We start from the raw sequence: 24437 nt of genomic DNA on the forward strand, positions 1-24437 counted from the left end.
TATGCTCACCAAAGCTGCATTTTTTATTTTATTTTATTTGTGCTGCTTAATATTTTTCTGGAAACTGTGACTTTTTTCCCAGGGTTCTTTGATGAATACAAAGTTCTTAAGAACAGATTTATATGACTTTTACCTCATTACAAAAAATCCTGTCATTTTTGATCAGTTTAATGCAACTAATTAATACATCCTTGTTGAATAAAAGTATTAATTTCTTTAATCTTACTGACCCCAAACTTTTGTAAGTTCAGTGTAGGATCATCAAAAAAATAGCTGTAAACAGTCACAACACTAGATATTTGTATGTATCATCCAGCAGGTGAAAACTGTTAGTTCAACAGCTTATATAAAAGCAATAGCCCACATCTTCATGCAAAGCCACATGATTCAAAATAGTAAGTTACCCTGGGGTTCACTGAAATCCATTAAGAGACTATTACTTTGCATAAACCTTTAACAAATTTCCAAAAATTGTTTGGACCAATAGGTGTTTATTTCCCAAACGCGCACCACCAGCAATTGACATGTTAAAGGTGAAGTATGTAATTTCTGCGATACTTAGTGGCATTTAGCGGAAATATAAAAATAAAGCATGCTTTTGAACAATCTGGCAAACGTCCCATTCGCACACCACCCCTAATGCATAGCAGCACAATGGTCTGTTTACCTGGACTTGTTAACGACCCGTTTTAATCTTTGAAGGTCTAAATGCAGTGATTTTTGACTTGCACTTCTGTAACGCATGCAATGCATCAGTCATGGTCAGTGTTGCCAACTCTTGCAAGACAAATAAGCAACCGCAGCTTCAAAATAAAGCCCAACACAACAAGCTCAATACTATTATATTATCATCAATGTTATTATCAATTATTTATTATCAATAAATGAGCCTGCAACATATAAAACTGAAACCACACTGAGTTTGAAAAGCACTAAATTTGTAGCAAATTGCAACAAGGATCCTCTGCAGAATAGGTTTGGAGAAAAAGACAAGAGCACTAACGGAGAGCTGTAAAATAGCCAGCCACATATTTATAATAAAATTAATTCGAACCATATATCTACTTTTAGCGACCATAAGTGTAAAGAAACAAAGTTGCTTGTCAGATTTTCCTAACAAGCAATCATATTTTTTAAAATAAGGTTTTATAAAAAATAAAAATAAATGCAACCCGCAATTTTTTAACGCAACTTACCAAAAAAAGAAGCTTAAAGTCGCGTGGTCGCACAGCAGCAAAACCCCCTTTGGCTCTGCCTGCTACAATATGTTAATCTTACATACTTCACCTTTAAACAATGTTTTGAAAGCACTACAATATTGACTTATTGTTGACTCTGCAACTCAAACTGGGATTTTTGTATTTTAACACTAAATAAAATGATACAAATAAATATCTTACTGATATTTAGTGTTATATACAGGAGCGTTATGCGGTCTCAAACCTTTTCTACAACATTGAAGGGTGCAAAACACATTCCTGGTACATCAGAAAAGTTGAGCCAGGTTAAGACTTGTGCCACCAATGAACGCTACAGGAGCCAGTAGGCTTTTGGCAGTCTAAGCCCAATCCTGTAAGGAGCTTAGAGCTGCTCGGCCCTGCTCACCAGAGACATGGTAACACAGGACGAAGAGCTTAAATAAAGAGAGAGAACGACAGGCTACAGCCCCTGACAAGTCCATGAGGAATGAAGCGTAAACCCCCTTCTGTGCAAGGCTTCAAGTCGGAGATGTTGCAAGCAGAAAAATGAAGAAACGTATGGCAGAGCCAAAGTGAGGCGGCCCGTAATCACTTTGCTCTGTGACTTCTGCAACCAGCATGTTAAATTGGGCTTTGCTCCAAAACCCCTTGATCTTTCCGTAAAATTGGTGAACCATAAAGGATAACTGGAAGAAGGGATAAAAAGAGGGTGAATTTTTAGAGACAGACATGATACGCTGAGTGAGAGGACGAGATTGGAGAAGAAGCACTTTGAGGGTCCGTCTTGAGTTCCAAGATGTCAGCAGCGATGGTGTGACGAACGTGGATGTAACAAGCTTATCTGCAAGTCATTACCTCTTATAAACATGCTCTGCAGGCGTGGAGATGTCTCATGCATTGAAGTAGCATTCAAGTTGCCCAGCTCTAAATTTAAATGTGATAGACCATCAAAAGTGATGGTTCGCTCCCACCTCATTTCTTATTCCTGTTTCCTCTTACACTCCATGACCTTTTTAGCAGCACTAAATTTAAAACATCATCCCAGTTGTGTGCACCGAAGAACCTCAGTTTACCACATGTTAGTGTAGAATCAATTAAGAATGCAGTTTCATCTAGTATGGAGGGTTAAGTTCACACAAAAATGAAAATTGTCAATTTATTCACCCTTATGTTGTTTCAAACTGACGTCCTTCTTTGGAAGACAAAATTAGATTTTAGGTTTGCAGAGCATTCACACTGCTGTTTGTAATTTAGGACTTATATTTCCCCTCAAAATGATTAGAAATCATTAAAAGTTGCATTTTCAGTTGAACTTGGGGAAACCACTTGAAACATTTGTTGTGCTGAGCTATTTCAATTACTTTTTTTCGATTTGTTCATTGCAAACAGCTGAAAGTCTGTACATTTTGCCAATAAACCTGATTTGCAATGGGGGTTGAATTTTTTCAAATGCAACTGGAAAATAAATACAATTTTAATAATATCATTCATAAACACTACCATTCTCAAAAAAAAACAAAAAAAAACATGAATGATGTTACAATGGATTTCTATTCTATTTTCTTTTGTGGTTTGATAATTGGACTAAACCAGGAATCGGATTTGAATTAGATTGTGAGGCCGTATTTTTGATTAACATCATTCAAAAAAAAAAAATTTATTCTATGAAATACAACACAATTTTGAAGACTAAATTTCCGAGATTCCGTCTGCATTTTCAGCACCACAATAATCAGGCCTTTATCTATGCAATGAAAGTGAATGAAGACTAAACATGTTAAGCTTGTTTTCGGACTACTTTATGGTGGTTTTTTTATTTTATTTTTTAAAGATCGGCAGCCCCTGGTCACTGGATGGTTTCACTATGGACAAAAGCAGAGCGAACATTCAGTCTAAAATCTCCTATGGGTTTGGATGAACATGAAGGTGAGAAAATGACGACAGAATTGCCCTCTTTTGGTGAACCAACCCCTTTAAGCCTGTGATCTAGTTTGGAGGGTTTAACCTACATGGGCTCAGACACCAGGGAAAGGACACACTTCTGCTGAGGTCCAACATTTGTCCAGTTCTTTGCCAGAGATACTATAGCCCCAGCATCCAGCAGACCGTATCCATAAGAATGGCTTACTGTAAGACAGAGAGAAAAATCAATACTGTTGAAAGTAACTATAAAGGCAGTATAAAAGACTGACATTATAAGTAAAGAGGTGAATAAAAGAGGCTGATATCATTAAGAGATCCAGAGCTGTTTGCCGATTGGTGCAGCCAATGATAATGTTATCGATTACATCACAAAATGTTCAAGCAGCTGGAAAGTGGAAAGAAAAACCGCAGGGAAAAGAAAAGGGAGGGAGCAATGAAAAGCAACGAGATGGGCTTTTACCTCGGCGACCCACTCCATTTATCTTCCAGTCATTGGTGCTGAGGTGGGCAGGGTTTGACGTCCTCACAACCAGATGCTGCATGTCTCTCCAGGTTAGGTTTTTACTGCAGAGAGAAGTCAAACTGTTAGTGCCTTTCAAACGTGAGATACATGGTGGAACGAAACTCAAAACTGCCTGCATGCTTCGCAGCTCTCCAAGATAATCTCTTCTGCCCTTTTATAAAGGTCACTGATAGCTACAGGTAGAGTCATAAAGGTTATATTGTTGGGGGTGAATTCATTTAAAACTATATAAATAAAAACTGCCGCTCAATTCATGCATTTGATCCAAATGAGAATTTGCAGGTTAATTCCAGTCTGCCAATCTAGCCAGTAACCATTTTATTTTAAACGCCTACGGTCACTCAAAGAGCTGGAAGAAATATGACCTCGCTCGAGGACTGAACAAACACGCTTCGGACAACTTACTTGGCCTCAAGGGCGAGGGCGATGATCCCTGCCGCCAGTGGGGCCGAGGCAGAGGTGCCTGTGTGGGAGTCTGTGCACTTCTGCCTGAGGTCTGTAGTAACCTGAAACAGGAAATAGAGCGAGACAACATTTCACATCACTGATATGATGGGAAAATCGAATTATTCCAGAAGGGAACACAATACCAACATGACAATGAAGTCACTGCATTTCTCAAAATTATTTTATCCTGAGGTGCACTTATAATACTGGTAGGATTTTTACATCAAAAACTGTCAAAATTGTGTAATAAAAGGCCATTTTCTACTATGACTTTAGCCTTCTGGTTTGAACACACTTTTTAAAGAGAGGTGCGTCTCTTGTCAAACAAAAAAGTCTTTAAGGACTTCATTTACATCACATTCTACTTTATTTTTTCATTAAATAAATGCAGCCTTAGTGATGATAAGAGACCTTAAAAATAATTGTAAAAACCTTAATTAATTCAAATGTTTGACCGATAGTGTGTGTCAAAAAAATCAGGGAAACCTTTTTTTCATTTATGACTCCTTTAACAATCTTGCAGTTGCAATCTGCATCTCTATTATTGCAACTAGCATCTCTATTATTATTGCTCTTACTTACAATCAGGAATTCGAATAAACACAAACACTTAGTATCAAATTCTGATGTGACTTTTAATTTTAGCAGACAAATAAAAAACTAAAAAAACTGGGGACCAGAATTTCATAGAGACTTGGGAATTGGGCTCTTTCCACTTGGGCCAGTAGGCAACCACCCAGCACTTCCTAGCAACTGCATACCAATGACTTAGCATGGGCAAGCAGCACTCACATATTCTTCAGAAAATGTAAAAAAAACCAAAAAAAATTATTCATTTAGTTTAAGCCCGTAAAGTGACCCAGGTGGTTCAGTTAAATGTTTGACATTTTCGACACTTCAGGGTAAAAAGCGTAGCATCTTTAAGCCCTCAGGGTCACACAGACAGAGCTGCGACAAAGCTAGACAAATGCAAACACAAAAGGGTTGATGGGTGACACTTAAAAAGCCAGGCATCATAGGATGTGCACTGACTGCGACAGACCTCCTTGCGTGACTAATTGCTAAAAAAATGGCAGAGAGGCTGAATGACAGGAGCGATGACAGGAGAATTCAGCATTTGTACACTTAAAAATGAATCGTGGGAGACCACAGGAGAGGGATATCGCCTAGCAGAGTCTCTGCTGCAAGGAAAACAGCGGGTATATCAGGCTTCTGTCCTTTAGAAGCACACCTCCATTGTGAACAGTAGTGTCTGTGTCTTGAATGCTGGACAATGGATGACTCAGTCAGGCACAGCCGGTTATGAAAACAATGCTTGGGTGTGTGCCTCGGTCGGCACTGAGCCGGGGTAAGGAAACAAAACCGAAAAAGGAGCAAAAGAAAATTTCATGCTATGAAAGTGAGGTATTGTTTTGAATCACAAGGATATTCATGTTTTGAAAATAGAGTTGAACATTTTCTGAAGAACATGAGAGGGTTGCTTGCTCATGTAAATGCCATTGTCACTATGCCAGGGTGTTGCTTTGGGGTTACTTAGATGTTCTGAGTGGTTCTTAGAAAGAATTGATATTCATGAAGAGCTATGAAAAACCATCGTAATTAACTAAGTTGGATAACCTCGAACTTGTTTTAAATTCTGAAAGGTAAGATGTTTCATGAATTTATTGGGTTGTTTCAATTGTTGTTGTAATCATTACAACATAACACTAGCTACATAGGTAACACTTTAGCTTAGGGTCCAATTCTCACTATTAACTAGTTGCTTATTAGCATCCATATTACTAGGATATTGCCCGTTTATTAGTACGTATAAAGCACATATTAATGCCTTATTCATACATGACCATAATCTACATCCCTTAATCCTACCAAATACCTAAACTTAACAACTAGCCTACCTTATAACTATTAATAAGCAGTAATTAGGAGTTTATTCAGGCAAAAGTCAGTTTTATAGTGAGTTACAGTTAATAGTGAGAATTGGACCCTAATCTAAAGTGTAAAGCGGGGAGAGAAAAAACACGTACACACAACACAAGGATGTAACAGACCCATTGTAATACATATTACTATTCCTAGTGGTGTGCACAAGTAATCTTAAGTGACGAGTAATCTTATGTAAACAATGATCGGTCATGATTATGTTCAACATACATTTTTTCTGAACGGATGAGTCAAATAGGGATCTCTTTTTTTTATTTGATAAAATTTTGGCAGAATTTTCAGCACATACACAGGAGACGCAAGAAAGACGGAGGGCAAATGAAAGCAATAGCCTGTCCGTCTTGAGACAGGTTATTTAAAAATAACTATTCAAACAAGGCACATTAAAAATGGTGACACTGATCGCTCGCCAAGCCAGTCACAACAAAAATAGTGTGTGCGCTTATTTAGATTATTACAGTAATCTGCAAGCAGTGGAAAACGATGGCATTGAGTTGATTTGCGAGTCTTCGGTAAGAACCGCCATACAATCTGAAAATCACCATAAGTCTGTCATTTCATTATTAAGAAAAACAAGATACCCTTGAGGAAATATTTTAGAACATGTGTGAATCTGGCCCCTGGGTAGTTGCCTACTGGATCAAGTTGCCACCTAAAAATCTCCATGATATTCTGGTCTCTAGATATGGTCTTCCTATGACCTTTTTTCCAATTGTATCATCTGACAGGCCAACACTGTAAGTATGATACTTAAAGTAATAGAACACCTCTCCTTAACAAGCTGCACCATTTGATTTACAAGGAAGAGATACTGTAACTTTTATGGCTTGTTGCTTTGTTTGGTTAGGACACGGTGAAATGCTCGGAGCTGGGATTTGTAAGTATAAACAATAAAATTGTGATGCTTGACATAACGATCATCATTAAGCGCAAACACAAACCGTGCGGGATAGTTAGAGGTTATGGTTTTGATTCACAAGAACATCCGTGTTTTTTAAGGCTTTTAAACAGAGTAAGGCTTGGAAAAGCACTTAAAGGGCCATGAAGACGAAAGCATCTATCTTCCCCCTCACTAGTGACCGCAGTATTCATTGACAGCCAAAAAGCCTGTAAGAACTTTAAAGACGCTGCAACAATTCTTAATAAATTGGCTTGGCAGTTTATCTTCTGAACTCCAACTGTTTTCAAATCCTTTATTTTTGGATTAGATTAGCTATGCCACTTCTTCAATTAAAGGATAACTGGTGCTGATTATCTGGAGGCGGAGAGAGAAAGAGACTCACAATCTGTTTCTCATTGAGGCCTCCACTGCTGTAGGTTGTGGCGAGGGTGGACGAACAGGCCTCGCTGTACCAGGGCACGTTGCCGTTCTGCGTACTGCTGCTGATCGACAGCGTGTAGATGCTATTGGTGTAGCCGTCACAATTGCAGCTGTCCTTCTCGCGGCCGCCGTTCCCCGAAGCCCACACGAAGATGGACCCCCGTCCTCCGCGGCCCTAGAATTTGGGAGAAGAAACAGTCACTCAAATGCATTTCCCTTCATGCAAGCCCAATCAAATGCCGTTAAGATGTTGAGAGCCAGATTCGAGCACTGCGCTGCCAAGTCTGAGATGGAAGGATTACCGGGGACAGAACTCAAAACAAGTTTATACTATTTGTGATGAGTGGAGTCTGGAAAGTATTGTCTCCCAGAAAGGATTTTCAGTGTCATGGACTATTAAAGCACTATCATGGTTTCGATTGCCGGGCCAGATGATTTTGAAAGGACCTTGTGGAACAAAGCTAATGTTCTGAAGTCATTTATCATGCATGTTTATTTTCATGCGCAAATGAAAGACACAAACAGCACCGGGTTCTTGTGGTCTACTTCTCAGATGAAGCACAGTAATACAAAAGCAAACTGTCAGAACTGATAATGAGCTTGTGAAAAATGCACGCACCACATTAACGAGGCATATTTCAATAGCCGCGACTTTCATTTCACCATGTTGCCACAAGGAAAGGGCAGCAGTGCAAATAATTAGATTCAGATGCTGTTTGCTCGATACCTTTGATCGTTGTGTTTTTTTACGATCATTACTGTACCTTACAATTTCAACAATGCACCAAATAAAAGTCTGCAGTGCAACGTTTGGCTCCGTCTTTCAGAGTTTGCTCTCGTTTACAGCACACACCTGCTCGACTGTGGGCATCCATTCAGTGAGGGTGTTTACACAGACCAGAGCCTCATTTGCATTGGCCTTTTCCCCACACAAAATGGATCTTGTTCACCAAACAAATCTGACTGCTAGCACACACATGTAACCATGGCTAGAAAATAGAAATAAATATGGATGGGAAAAACACTGTGCTATTCTGTGTAATAGGTTAAAAAAAGATTTTTATATTTGGTATCCCTAACACCTACTTAAAACTTTGTATTTTCACTGGTTACAGTGAAACATCAATAAATACCTCTGAATATTGTTGAATATTAAAAGTAGTATCTTAACTCCGACTAAGGGATAATCAAACAATGTAAATGGAGAAAAAAGAACGACAGTGATCATTTAAAAATAAGTAAAGCAGTTGTGGTTGAGTGCTTGCACACTAGAGTTTCCCCATATGTCAGCGGATGTTGTGAATCTACTGATATCAAAGGAAATTATAAGTGAAAGACATTTTGAAATACTTGTTGCACAATTTAAAATGTTGTCACAACGCTTTTGCTGTTGACCAACGATAAAGTAAACCAACTTACAATATAATATGCCATTCAGGGGCCTGTTTAATGTTAGTATCTTTGTCTTAAACTATAAAATACAGTATTTTTACACAGTTGTAATATTTATGCATAGCTTACATGTTTCCATGAACGTTGAAACTGAACAATTTTCCTCACTTCAATTCTTTCATCACTTACTCACCCCGATGTCATTCCAAACCTGTTTGACTTTCCATCTTCAAAAGAGGATATTTTGATAATTTAACTGTAAAAATTAAAAAAAGCAAAAAAAAAAAAAAAAAAGCAAACAAACAAACAAAACCGAAAATTGTCAGTTTTTTGTGTTCCATAGAAACAAGTAAGTCATAGTGGTTTGCTACGACATGAGGGTGAGTAAATGATGACAGAATTTACATTTTTGGGAAGAACTAACCCTTTAAGTGATGCACATCAATCTGACATGGTCTTCTCCCATAATGTTTCTATAAAAAGTCTGCTCCTACAGACAATGCGGTAGGTAGCATCTTGGCACGACTCTCTTCCATTGTCCTTTTATTGGCCGACAGCCAGTTTTACAACCCCGGTGCACGTTCATGTGTGAGTGAAGGGCTAAAACTAATGCCGTTCCGTTACCCCACGCATGATAGCAGTTTAGCTCAAATGGCGTTAAGTAATTAGGTATTAAGAATGTCAATACTGTTCACGCTCTGGAAAATCTGCATGAAGATGTCTCAGTTAGAATTGCCATTTAATGTGACATTCTAAATTAAACAAACTTCACTCTGACTAGTAAGTGCTTTTATGACTCAAGGCACTCGCAAATGAAGTGTGGCAATATCAAATACAGTTCATCCCATCCAAAGCCCCCCAGACATCACTAACTTCAAAGCAAATAAGAAAAAAAATGTCAAATTTCTACCCTCTAAATTACGCTGCTGGTAAAAGTTCAAGATTAAGAGGCAAATTCAGGCTCAGATAGGACCATTTCAGCACAAGAATATCAATGAAAGCACATCTACTGTTTGTGGCAAAGACCAACTGATGTAGATAATGGCAGGAAACAGTCAAAATAGCTCATGAATCACAGAAGCAATTGTACAAGTCATGGAAAACAGGACCTTTTCTTTGCTCCTTTGAAATGGGTTTTATGTAGACATTCACAGAGCAAAACTTCCTCCCTAGTCCACCCTAATGAAAAATCTAGACTTCGTACCAAGCACTGGTACCTTGGTTTACAAATAAATAAACAGCCTCAAATTTTTGTAATTAATTATTTTGCATAGCATTCAGTCCCTTCTAAAGGAAGTAAAAATGATCTCTTTTCAATCTAAATAGAAAATTAGTAAATCATGACAGCATTTTCATTTTTAAGAACTAACATTTGCATATACGTACCATTCAGATAAGTCTTAAAGGAACAGTAATACAAGCCAATTTAATTCTAATGTGCAGAGAGGTGTCTAAGTTTTAGAGAAGGGATATAAATAGCCTTCCAGCATAAAATAAAATGAGGCAAAAGTGAAGAATAGTGTTTCTGATCATCAGCTAAATGACAAAGTGCAACAAGGTGAGATTAAAGAGATGCCAAACCTCTAATACACCACGTAGGAAAGCCTCTTTGGCCAACTTTGCAGGTCCGTCCACCGTTTTGCCGTCATCTTCGGGTCCCCAGCTGGCACTGTAGATGTCGATGTGATTTGGGTTGAGACTAAGGGACTGAGCTTCCACCACATCAGTGACCTCTCCATCCAACATACGCACACCTGCAAAACACAAAACATCATAAACATTAAAGCATAGGACAGAGAGCAACTTATGAACAAATACTTTGGTTCAATTATTTTTGCAATGATTATTGTAATACCTCTATTTAGATGAGATGATAAAAGGTTAAGAATTGTTGGCCATTACAAGCATTTCACATTTAGATGGGATGTTAGGGGAAACGGATTCCATAATATCTAGATTTACAGTGATATTAGTAAAAATGCAGAATACAGATGGCAAAAAAAATGCAACAGAGGGCTATATTAAGAACTGGTAACATGTTTTAATGTTTTTGAAAGAAGTTCACCAATGCTACATATATTTGATAAAAAAATACAGTAAAAACAGTAATATTGTAAAATATTATTGCAATTTTAAAAAACTGTTTCCTACTTTAATATGTCATACGTAATTTATTCCTGTGATGCAAAGCTGAATTTTCAGCATCACTACTCCAGTCTTCAGTGTCACATGATCCTTCAGAAATCATTCTAATATGCGGATTTACTGCTCAAGAAACATTTATTATCAATGCTAAAATCCTTTGAATGAAAACTGTGATACATTTTTATAGGATCCTTTGATAAATAGAAAGTTCACAAAAACAGCATTTATTTGAAATAAAACAATTTTGCAACATTATACATGTCTTTACTGTTCATTTTGAACAATTTAATATGTCCTAACTGAATTTTTTTTTAATATATATATATATATATATATTACATGAATAAAAATAAATAAATTACATATCAAATACTTCAAACAATGTTTAAAGTGAAAACAATCTTTCATTACATTTGAATGTGTATTATTATAAATGGTGTCAATGAAAACTTTAAAAACTTTTTTTCTTATACTTCCAACCCCTACCTGCCTGTCAAGAGGTTAATTAGCGGCCCAATGCCTGAACCTATATTTCCTTTGAGAAGCAAGCAAGTAAATTGATTACCAATGTTTTTAAGAGAACGCGCAGAGATGCAACATAACTAAACATACAGAAAAGCTGAATACAAAGAAACCACTTCGAATAACCCTACTAAAACCCCCATCTGATATTTTTGCTGTTTATAACTTGCAGAATGAAAGGAACGAGGTGCACAAACAGATAGTGCTGCATATAAAAGTTCTTTTAAAAGTAAAAGGATGAGTGCATGCGATCTCGTGTTCGAATTTGGAGTTCATTCAAAGGTGACAAGCGGCTACATTCTTCTCTTTCAAACATCCCTTCACAGATGCTTCACAACAGAGGAGACCATCTTATCTTTTTCCACTTCCCTGTACAAAAGGGAATCTTAAACCGAATTGTGGGTTTGGGAACGAGCCAGAGCGTTTGGTCCAAAAATGTCAGAGGTGTTGAGTTATTGTGATCCCAGCATCAGAACGTTATCTCAGCCTCAAATAAAAAAAAGAGCACATTCTGCCCACAGCTCTTAGTTTTTAAAGTGGTAAAGATGAGAAATCAGAGTCGAACATCTTCAAAACAATGTGAATCACTCTTTTGATACACAAGGGGGCGAGGTTACTCAAGGCTGCCCTCATACGGGTTAGTGCAAATAAACAAAAGTTCAGTCCTTTCAGGTTTTCCAAAGCAATCTGAGAGCATTGGTGCAGACAGTACTGCAAACAAACCGACAACAACTACAGAAAAATACAGCACAGCATCTTGGAAAGACAATGTTACTATCCCATATCTGCATTCCAAAAGTCCCAAATATCCCCACAGGACAAAGAGAGAGCTGGCTATGATTACTTCCCAGGAAATGAGAAAGGCATAACAGATATACACGGACGCACTGTGGCAACAAAAGAAGGGAATTTTTTATTCAGACTTGGTAAATACAAATAATCTACGTCCCCTCAAAAATGCAACATGAAACCTCAGGTTTATTCTTTATAAAGCAAATTTTAACAAATGCACTCCACTGTTTCCTCCAAATCTTTCAAAACAATATTCTCTCTTAATGAGTTCTGGCAGAGGAATGAGCCGTGCTGTGTGCCATCTCTGCTAGTGTGCTGCCATATCCACATTCAGCCTTCCTCTAGCAGAAGCACTGCCTGCCAGTTTGGGCTGATGTTATGGGTCAGCTATCCAAAGACCTCCTGTTCTCTCTGCCTTCTGTCCCCATGGTACATTAGGAGTAGTATCTGCCATAAATACATAGGTGCCACATTCGACCGCTCCAGACACATTGGCACGCCCGGCATCTTGGAATCGTTCAGCGTGTCGTCACTCACAGCAAGAATCAATGATGCCACAACATCCCAGAAATGGGATAACATTTCACAGGTGAAAATGTATTGGTTTGTGTTTTTATGTATTAACTCACTATTACAGGTGTTTGCTATGGTACTTTTTAATGTTTTAACTTTTACTATGGTAACTTTTTAATGTCGTGTTAGCTGACGCCTTCGTCTTGTATTGTGTTAGTTTATAAAATCCTCTGCTGAAGTCTATTGCAGATATAGATAGTAACATGCGTCTAAATACGGCTGCAGACGCTCAGTCAAATTGCTCTCGAATGTTCACGGACCGGCATTGACTGTTACAGTATGGCCCATAGAAACAACTGCTAATAAGGCATCGACACACACACACACACACACACTGTATGTGTGTGTATATATTATATATTATAAGTATCTGCTGCTTATTAAGCAAAGATTTCCCCCTGGATTGAAGGTGAAACTGGTCACAGGAAGATTTATCCTTCACTGCTTCTCATTAGGAGGCTAATTCAAAAACAGCTGCTTTAGAGAAAAACAAAGCTGACAGAAAAGAAATGCACATTACCCATAATGCATTATCTTTCTGCATAAAAGGGAAGATTTGATATGTTGCATATATTTAGTCCCTGAAAAAAACAAGATCTGTCAACAGAGCCCACCCACCCGCACTTTGGTGTTTTCATACTGTATGGCTTTCATACTGTATTTTCCCGCTGTCTGCCAATTACCATAATAAATATAAGCAGAGCACACAGGGTTTTCGGCACATCCATCTCGATCAGTCACTTTACTCGCTTTGCAGATCCAATGTAATATTAATATGTATTATATATAGCTAGTGTTATGTTGTGTTGCTTAATATTTGAAACAACTCAATAAATGTATTAAACATCATACCTTTGGGAATTTATTAAAGGCAAGGTGGAGGTTATCATAACTCTAATGGGTAATTTACGATGATTTGTAAGAGCATTTTTTCAGGAATTCAAAGTCTTTAGAACAAACTTAAGAACAAAGATAAGAACATTCTTAAGAAATGGTTTTGAGAATATAATATCCTGCCATTGTTCTCCTTTTTTGCGCATTTTCATTAGCCAAATTGCATCAAATTCAAATGCATCTTGCATCATAAAATAACACACCCTGCACCCTGTTTGTATTATGGGCGTGAGTGATACGTTAAATCATGCAATTTTTTGAGGGAAGGTGTGTGCTGTTATTTTATGATGCATTAGAGCTGCACGATTCTGGATAAATTGAGAATCACTATATATATATTTTTTTTTTTGTAAAATGGAGATTGCAATTCTCCCGTAGGGGAAAAACATCCAGACAACTAAACAAAACATGCAAACTAGAGGTTCTGACAAAATGATCATTGCTTTAGTGATGCTAGGTGAACACCTCTTATAACAATCACCAGCAAAAATTATAAATGGGAGAAAACATACAAGGTAGAGTGTGTTTCAAAGTCAAAGTTTAAAATAAATAGAATAAAACACCAAAATCTCCTGGGTGTCGTTAAAAGCAATTTCTCTCTGAACATACAGAACCTAAATGTTGTTTGATTAGTCAGTGCTTAAAAATGCTATAATGGCTGCTGCTGTATAGAGCCGGTGTGACCTCATAATACACGTTATATAAACAGAAACATAAAGGTGTTACATAATCTATTCTGTGGTGTCATTCATCAAATGTGCTATCAAATGGTAAAACTTAATTCACCCAAAATGAAAATTCTGTCATCATTTATTCAACCTCATGTTGTTTCAAACAAATGTGATTTTTTTCTCCCATGAAAAAAAACACAATAAAAAATGTTAAACAGTTCATACAGCTTGTGTACTATCATTCTTTTGCAGTCATATGACAGCTATCGTTATGAAGTTATCGTACTGGAGAAGAGCAGTAAATAAATTCTGCTTAACATCTCCTTGTGTTAAACCAAAGAAAGTCAAACAGTATTTTGCACAATTTGACAATGACAATTTGCATATTTTAGTGAATTTACCCAGTAAAGTGAAGCATTTTATCATATTGTGATCTAAAGTGAGATTGTTCTGGAGAGAGTGTGGAAAGCGTTTGTCACTATCAACAACACTATCAATGACATTTATCCCTGAGTCCAAGAGCCTGTAGACAGCAGAAAATCTGCACCGAAAAGGATCAAATCACCTCAGCCAATTAAAAGGATTACATATGCTAGCGTCCAAATCGTTGGCGCAAAGGGACCTGTGCTGGAGCCTGTGATAACTGTCCCACTTGAGCTCATGAAGCCATCACTAATGGAGTTCCTCTTCTGAAGTGCTCACGGTACGGAGCGGAGGAAGAGTTATCATACAGTTTAATGGACAGAGACAGGGCTAATCTGAATGCAAAGCTAATCGGATGCTTCACTGAGGTGTTTTGCAATTCAAATATTAGAAAGGGCAGGGTGTGTGCTGACAATAGACTGTACGTGATAAAACACGATAAATGTATGTTTAAATACGCCAACTCACCTCCGATCTTGGCATTGTAGGCCACTCCGACACCACAGATGCCATTGTTGGCAACGGCAGCAACTTCTCCAGCACAACGTGTCCCGTGTCTTCAAAAAAAAAAAGAATAAAAAGAAGAGAGATTATGACTTTTCTGTACACTTTCAAAACATCAGTATTATTCCCAAAATATTCCCTTGCGTAACAGAATAAATTGTTATATAATATTATAACCATAAGACTTGTATTCATCAAAATATATCAAGAGTTAAATCATTTAATGTAATGCATCTTCTACACGCAGAGAAAGTAGGAGCAAGCATAAATGAAGGAATGCAATTCATGAATTGAACATTCTCAGTACTGCCAAAGACGGCTGGCAACAAGATCAAACTACAGTGCTGATGACGAGGGGCGGGCAAAAAGACGCCCTAATCCTCATTCACAGCAGGTGACTGAAGCTTCTCATCCCGCAGGACTTATTCACAGCTATTTTGCATGTGTGAAGAGCTCCTTCTCAGTCCTGCTGTAAAACAGGCGGCTATCTGTTAAATATGATAGCAGGGGACACACTGATAACCGTGGCTTTTAGGAATAAGATACAGCCTGTGACAATGTGCAAATGCAACTCGCTGTATGCATTTAATCAAAATGAGTGAGGACCAAAGGCAAGGAACCAGCTAAAGAACCTCAACGGTTTTAGACCGAGCAGAGACGTGTCACCTAGATCACTATCCAAATGCATTCTAATATTATATTTAGCCTTTTCAACACAGAAGAAATACTACATATTTTAAACTTGTTTGAATTTGCACTGTAGCTCCAACTAAACGTTTTTTTTTTTTTTTTTTTGACATTACTAACAAACAGATTCTGCATGCACACTCATTGCACCACATCCAAGCATCTGAGACGGCGATGGATTCAAACATAAATCCACAGCGTCTGTGTCACAATAATCTGCCGGGTCAGTAGACATATAAAAGTCAAGAGAGCAATGAAGGCTAAACACAGAGTTAAACAGCACAGAGGAAGGATCAGTGAAATCCCAGGAGAACCCCTGCAGTCATCGGTCCATTCATAGCAAGCATGAGATCAGTGAGGCTAATGTCTCAGACATACTCAGTCCTGAAATAAGGAGGATCATGGGACCTAGATTACATCCAAAAGGAGGAGGTTTTATGGGAACCAAGCTAGCGGATCGTTAAAATTACAAGAGGGTATTTGTTTGAGTGAATGCAAGATTACAAAACAAAAAGTGTGCACATGACGTAAATATTAAATATCATCATTTATATTGAATTTTACATTTTACATTTTAGTGATAAATCTTTGTGGGACAAAATATGTGGACTTAAAAGTTAAATAAAATATTTACATAATATTATTTTTATTTCATATGTTTATTTAACTTTTATACATACATTACATATGAAGACTTCAGATGCAAAAACCTCTCTCTTTTAAATGGGCATTTTTATCAGGCTCCTATGTTTGGGTTCAGTAATTTCACTTAAATGGCAATGAAAAGGTTATTAGTCAGTTATTGAAATGCCATTTTTCAAAAATGTCACTTTAGTTCCAAAAACGTTTAAAAAATTTGAACGTTTATGTGAAACGTTCTAGGATTTTTTTCCCATCTTAAACAATTTAAAACTGATGTTTTGTTTTTGCAGGAGACACATTTACGGTTAGATCACACCAGACTCCGTAAATCATGGTTTAATCATATCTTCCATTCCCAAATTTAATAACAGATCACGAGGGGTGGCAATTTTGATTAATAAACGAATTCAATTCTCACTAAATGCAATTATTGCAGACCCCAATGGTCGATATGTCATTGTATCGGGCCTCCTATTTCAAACATACGTTCTTTTGGTAAATGTGTATGCCCCTAACTGGGATGATACTGAATTTGCCAATAAGCTTCTCTCATCTCTCCCTAATTTAGATACACATAGACTGATCCTTGCAGGAGATCTTAATTGTACAATTAACCCATTGCTCGATAAATCTAGCCCTAAATCTACCTCGCCTTCTGTAATGTCGAGGGTCTTTTCAGACTTTGAGACAAAATGGCTGTGTAGACCCATGGAGGTTTCAAAATCCGACCTCCAAACAATTCCCTTTCTTTTCTCATGTCCACCATTTTTTCTCAAGGATAGATAATTTTTTTATAGATAGCTCTTTCATCCCTGCAGTGAAATCGGTTGAATACTTGGCCATCATCATTTCAGATCATGCACCACTCATCTTAGACCTTTCTTTCATTTTGAACGTTAGAGAGCAATCCTTCTGGAGACTTAATTCCCTGCTGCTTTCAAATGAGAAATTTTGCGAACATGTGGCTACTAATATAGATACTTTTCTAGAAGTAAACAAGAAGGAAGGTATATCATATTCCCTACTTTGGGAAACCTTAAAAGCATTCTTAAGAGGACAAATTATCTCCTATGAATCCTGACGGATTCAGTTTTTAATTTAGACCGCAAATATTCTGAAAGCCCCTCCCCAGAATTATATAAAGAACGGATAGCTCTACAGTCTAAACTTAATCTTCTATCCACCAACCAGGCTGAATACTTATTACTGCGGACCCGGAGCACTTACTATGAGTACGGAGAAAAAGCTAGTCGATTGCTGGCTCACCAGCTGAAACGTCAGGCTGCTTCACGGCTCATACCCCAAGTGAGAGATCGGGGTCAAAACATAGACACCAACCCAAAGGAAATCAATAATACTTTTGCAACATTTTACTCTACACTTTACACGTCTGAATTCCCATCAGATGTTACGAATATGAACAGTTTTTTAGATAATTTAGAGTTACCTACTATTGAGCCTGGAGACAGGGAAGTGTTAGATCGACCTCTAAAGATAAACTTGCACCTATTATGCTAGAAGTATTTAACGAATCATTGGGAAACGGTTCCTTGCCCCCAACCCTCACACAAGCTAAGATTACACTACTCCTCAACAAGGACAAGGACCCTACTAACTGTGGCTCTTACCGTCCTATCTCCCTCCTAAATGTTGATATAAAATTTTTAGCCAAGGTGATGGCACATCGTTTAGAATCCGTGCTCCCCAAAGTAATCTCTGAGGATCAGACTGGTTCTATAAAGAGTTGCCACTCTTTTTCAAAAATTCGCCGACTTGCTAACGTGATCTACTCCCCCGGTCCCTCCTCGACTGCAGAAGCTGTAATCTCTCTGGACACGGAGAAGGCCTTTGACCAGGTGGAGTGGAAATACTTGTTTGCCGTATTGGAAAGGTTTATGTTCGAAGTCGTCATTGTTGTTACGGGGGGTTGGGCGTGGGACTGAGGAACATCGCGTCTCTCTGTATGCAGACGATCTCTTGATCTATGTAAGCAATCCAGAAACTAGTGCCCCTGTAATTGTATCACTATTGAATAATTTTGGGTCTTTTTCTGGCTACAAACTCAATTATCAGAAAAGCGAATGCTTCCCCATTAATGATTTGGCAATGCAAATTAAACAAGCAGCAGTCCCCTTTCACTTAACACATTCTGGTTTCAAATATCTTGGAATAAACATTACGCGTTCCTTCACCTCTCTTCTTGGGGCTCATTTTACACCTCTAGTTAACCAAATGAAAGCTGACTTTCAAAGGTGGAGCTGCCTACCTCTGACTATTGCAGGGAGGGTACAATCGGTGAAGATGAACGTACTCCCAAAGTATTTGTATTTGTTTCAATGTCTACCATTATTCCTGACAAAATCATTTTTTAAATCAGTTAACACATCCATGGGGGAAAATTTTATTCTGGCTCTATGTGCCAGACACCGACTGGTGTACACTTGAGGCACACTCTTGCCACTCATCATCTCTCCCTGCTTTGGTGTACTCCTCCCTGCCCACAAAGTGGTCCAGGTTTACCTCCAATCCCATAGTACTGTCCACCCTTAGAATCTGGGCCCAGTTCTGAAATCATTACAAATCTCACCTCTCCCTCCCCCCTTAGCCCTATTTGTAAGAATCATTTATTTCCAGCCGCCTCTCTCGACTTAACATTTACTCAGTGGGGCAGGAAGCAGCTTTCCTGTTTTAAAAGCTTGTACTGTAAAGAAGGGTTCGATAGTTTTGATAATATATGCCAGAAATATGATCTCTCACGCAGTAACTTTTTTAGATATCTCCAAATACGTCACTGTGTCAAAGCACTGTTCCCTTCTTTCCCGGTCCTCCCTACTGAGGCAGCATGGGAAGAAATGACCCTCCTCCGTCCAAAAAAAGGACTGATATCACGATTATATTCTCAACTAATGTCTCTGGAAAACCATGACCTTTCAAAAATTAAGAACGGGTGGGAAGGCGAGTTGATGGTTGAGTTGTCGAACAGACACTGGGAGGATGCACTACAAAGGATTAACTCATCCTCATCCTGTGCACGCTTGGGGCTCATTCAGTTTAAAGTAGTGCATAGAGCTCATTTCAGTAGGGCTAGGTTAGCAGATATATACCCAGGAACAGACGGGAGTTGCAATAGATGCTCCCTCTCTCCAGCTGATTTAACACACACGTTTTGGTTGTGCCCCCGTCTAATTCAATATTGGTCATCTGTTTTTCAAACTTTATCCGAAGTCATACAAATTCTAACTAAGCCCTGTTCGTTGATTGCAATATTTGGTATTCCAAAGGAGACCTTAACTTTAACCCGGGACCAATCGGACATTATCGCTTTTACATCACTTCTTGCCCGTCGTAGAATCTTATTGGTTTGGACACCTGCTACTCCACCAGCGGTGGCCGCATGGTTAAGGGATGTTTTATTTTTTCTTAAACTAGAAAAAGTTAAATTCACGTTGAAAGGGTCAGTCCAGAAATTTTACTTAAAATGGCAACCCTTTGTGACATATTTTGAGAATCGCAAAGTATTGCCTGAAGTATGAGACTCCTTTTTATTTTATAATTTACTTCTTCTCTCTGTGTCCTTTTTATTTTTTCTATATATGTTTATTCAAATCAATGGTCAATTACCTTAATGTGGTGGGAACTGAGTAGCCTGACTGACAATTGTGAAACTGTGATTAACAACTTTGGGTCGAAATGTGGGCATGCAGTTGTGTGCTTGTTTTCAATGTGTAGATCCTTAAACTTTTTTGAAGTACTGTGTAAAACAAAATGGAAAAAAATTCTGTTTTCCCAGAATGTTGTCAAAATATGGGGGGCGGGAAGGGTGGGACAAATGTGTTGAGGGGGGGGGGGGGGGGGGGGGGGGGTTACTAAGCAGTGTTTTCTTTTCTTTTTTTTGGGGGGGGGGGGGGGGGTTTGAATAATGTTTTAGTTGTTTAAGATAAAATGAAACTAGAGAACTGTTTCACTTTCTGTAAAATGTAACATCCTTGATTCTCCAATAAAAAGATTTACAAAAAAAAAAAATAATTCATTCATTAGTATTTAACTAATTTGATTGTCAGTGTGTGTGTTTTTTTGCAAAAACCTCTAAGTCGGCGTCATGTTTCACTTTATCATGGGTAGAATAGAGCTGTTCTATAATGTAGCTTATGTCCGTTTCTGTCAGAGTTACAGTATCACACGAAACACTGTTGTGTTTCCATGCTACTCCCAAAATCCTGTCATTGCCACTGTAACGATTTTCTTTAGCCTTAGAACGGACAGAATTATGAGGTTGATGATGTTTCCTTTTGCCAGTGACTTAAACTACAGTACCACAGGTTCATCCATTTCATCATACTCCTCCATCTTGCTTAGTTAAAAATATCTTTAAACAGGATAAAAACTTGCAGCTCATAAGTGCGCCATCATTCATCTTGAAATCACATGATTCGATTAGCGTCTTCTGATTGGTTCTTTAAACTTCGAGGCTTTTGCTTGTACAATGAATTTCTGAATGGGCTGAGGCTGGGATTTAGCGGGTTTGAAGCGAAAGTATTTGATGATCGTACGTATACTATGTGCGAAGAGCATTCGCTCAATATCGTTATCTATCATCGACTGACGGAGGTGGCGGCTTTTGCATATGAAGTCTATACTATAGACTTCATATGCAATATATTCTATACTATACTATAACATAACATACTACACTATACACTATTATTTATTTATTTCAGAACATTGCACATTACATTACACATTACATTACACAATTTTAATTTGTTTTTAACTTAAAATATACTGGCAATCTGCCGGTCTCAAAACATCACAATTTGATGAAGATAAATGTGGTGAATATGTTCACCATTTTTCAACTGTCCCCGATGATGCATGGATGAGTGGCATGTTCAAAATGAAAAACTAGTCCAGATGCTCCTCGACACATTTCTACAATGCAAACCCTGGATGACTGAATTTGTGCAGACATATTGCAAGCATCTGCATTTATTCACTGACTGAACAGCAATGTAGTGACGCTAACCTGACTTGCCCTTTCTAACGCATTTTAAACTAAAATGTGAATCAATAGACTCATAACGATAATCGACGCGTCTCACATGCACCTGAACAAGATATAGATTTCAGTAGCTTTAATTATAACCATGGGCTTTCTCAATTCCCAACCCACCACTGTTCTTTAATAACTGTGAATTATCCCTCTGGCTTGAACCTCGGAAAGTGCTGTTCTTGTGTACGTGATAATTGTACGTGACTGCATCCAAATTCATGGGCTGTGATCGTGGCTGGATGGTTTAATACTGAAGGTTTAGTTTGGTGAGACACCTTGCATTGCCTTCCCCCCATGCTGACTCACTTTAAAGCTATACAGATGCAGGTTTCTGATGTTGAGAGTGAGATATGCCACTACTGAGCTGTCTGATAGATGTAAAGCCTGGACAAATATAAGAGTTTTATTGCCATTTCAGATTGAATCTAGCAGGTTCGGAAGGAATGTGCAAACCATTGCATTTCCTACACGGATTTTGGGAGGACAAAAATCTAGGCAAAATTCTGCTGATTTAAACGGACTTTTACAGAGCTGAGAGTAATACACTTTTACACTGGCAGCTGAAAAAGCATAATAAAATTAGGCAAAACATCTCGTAAATGAGCAGGCAAGAGGCGGGCGATGTGTAGAACTCGAATCGTGCGGAAACCTGAGCAGCTTTCTATGAAATTCTGAAACTGTAGGTTATGTGTGAGCCCAGTAATGAGCAAGTCGAAACACATTTTACACTAATTATCAAACATGTAAAAAACAAACCAAAAAAAAAACCAGCTAATTATTGTGAAATATTAACCGTTTTCTTTGTGAATATATTTGAATGCAAATGTAAAAATGTAATTTATTCCTTTGATAGCAAAGCTGAATTTTCAGCATGAAAATTTCACCAATCTTCAGTGTCACATGATCCTTCAGAAATCACTCTAATATGCTGATTTGCTGCTCAAGAAACATTTCTTATTTTCACTGTTGAAAACAATTGTGCTGCTTCATATTTTTGTGGAAACTGTTTTTGTTTCGTGTTCTTTGATAAATAAAAATAAAAAAATACAGCACTTATTTGAAATAGAAATCTAAACATTTATAAGACAGAGTACTGCATAAAATTTGCCAACAAGTCAATCAGCACTAACAGCAGATGTAAAATAAGAGTATTTCTGCTTCATATAACAGAAGAAAATCAGTCAATGTAGGACACGCTGGACCATCTGCTTTCTCCAACACCACAGGCGTTTTTACTAAGACATCCGGTTTGGACCTTTATATAACCCTGAGAGGATTCAAACCTGCAAACGTACTGCTCTTGACATACAGCTCAGTTCTTATAAGAACAGGATTATTCTGGGCTGGATGACTGTTTGGCATCTCCTCCACAGGGAAGTCATCCTAAAAGTTTGTAGACGCAACCAAGCAAACTATTCTTTACATATGGAAGAGATAATGAGTGAGGCAATTGGAACTATATTTTAAATTATAGCTTTTGCTAGAAGTGCAATGTTATGCAAAACATGTAAAGACAACATGATGTGATGGGAAAGGGCTAATAAAGGGTTAATTTAAACAACAAAAATGAAAATAATCTGTCATTTACCCTCATGTGGCATTTCAAAAATGCTATTTTGTCCATGAAATTAATGACTTTATGATTTATTCAATTACTTATCTTGTGTTTGGATTGAGATGAGGGTGCATAAATTATATTTTTGGGTAAACCTTTAAGTGTGTAACTGCTCTTTGACCTACTAATTAAAATTTTGAAAAGGACTGACATATCTCACTATTTTATAGAAAAAATAAATAAATAAATCTGATTCAGACAACTGACAAGGATTCCCCACTGAAAATGTTCCAGTATTCTCACATTAAAGGGGCTTTATTAATCGGTTTCCTGTACTGCCAATGTGTGAACAGCTTGTGATGAAACTTAAAAAACAACACCAATTCCCTGACTTTCTAGGTTGTCTATGAAAAGCCTGTAGACTGATTTTAATGTGAAGGACTCGGGCCAGTTTCACTGGGAACCTCTCTTCCGTTCAATGACACATAAAATGAATGCTTATACAATATTCGGGTATTCTGTACTGTAATGTCAATGTGTCATGCAAAGAAAGGGGATTTATTCAAACTATATTCTCACATAGTCAGATCTATATAGTCTATAGTCTCAGATATACTTCATCAAACTATCATAAGTGTAATTTTAATTATCTCATCTGTCGACATGATGCCAGTGAATTGCAGAGCTGCTGCAAACGCACATGTCTATGAGCAGATGCTTTGTTTACTGCTGTTTTCTCACCTTTCATTTTTGTTGTTTATTTGGCTATTGAGAGGAAAGTGTGCACATCTAAATGTCGCTCTCAGTGTGAACGACGCCTAGATGTTCGTTAACAGTATACTGCTGCAAAGCCGTTTCCAAAATCTTTTTTACTTCTGAGCAAATTACGAAAAATGTATGTGTGCACGAATGTGAGCACGAGCAGTAAGTTGCTGCGTGCAGTTCATTTAACGGCCAGCGGTGTCGCTAATAACAAGGGTTTCTGAATTATACATATAGCCACTTTTAACTAAACGAAGCTTCTACAGAATGCATATTATCATCTACAACCCTCACCATATTAAAACACAATATAGTTGGATATCATATATAAAGACATTAAGATGTTTAAAAAGGTTTCCTGCAGAAAGATCAACATGTTTTGCTTGAATTAGCAGGCCCACGTTACACATACTGAGTGTTTTAATACATTCAATACAGATGTATTCATAACCATCTTAAAATTGGATT

At 37.8% G+C, this 24437-nt stretch overlaps 1 protein-coding gene across 2 annotated transcripts in view; it reads right to left on the reverse strand.

The window, feature by feature from the left end:
• furina (furin (paired basic amino acid cleaving enzyme) a) overlaps nt 1-24437 on the reverse strand; it is a 108911-nt gene that overhangs the window by 24023 nt on the left and 60451 nt on the right. For both annotated transcript variants that reach the window (XM_084404048.1, XM_084404049.1), the window contains exons 7-12: nt 15238-15326; nt 10331-10503; nt 7320-7532; nt 4051-4151; nt 3583-3686; nt 3209-3326 (exon numbers count right to left, since the gene is read on the reverse strand). In XM_084404048.1, coding sequence (XP_084260174.1) covers nt 3209-3326; nt 3583-3686; nt 4051-4151; nt 7320-7532; nt 10331-10503; nt 15238-15326 — 798 coding nt within the window. The remainder of the gene's footprint in view (nt 1-3208; nt 3327-3582; nt 3687-4050; nt 4152-7319; nt 7533-10330; nt 10504-15237; nt 15327-24437) is intronic.

The sequence above is a fragment of the Rutilus rutilus genome (genome assembly GCF_951802725.1).
Source record: "Rutilus rutilus genome assembly, chromosome: 3".
NCBI classification, from domain to species: domain Eukaryota; kingdom Metazoa; phylum Chordata; class Actinopteri; order Cypriniformes; family Leuciscidae; genus Rutilus; species Rutilus rutilus.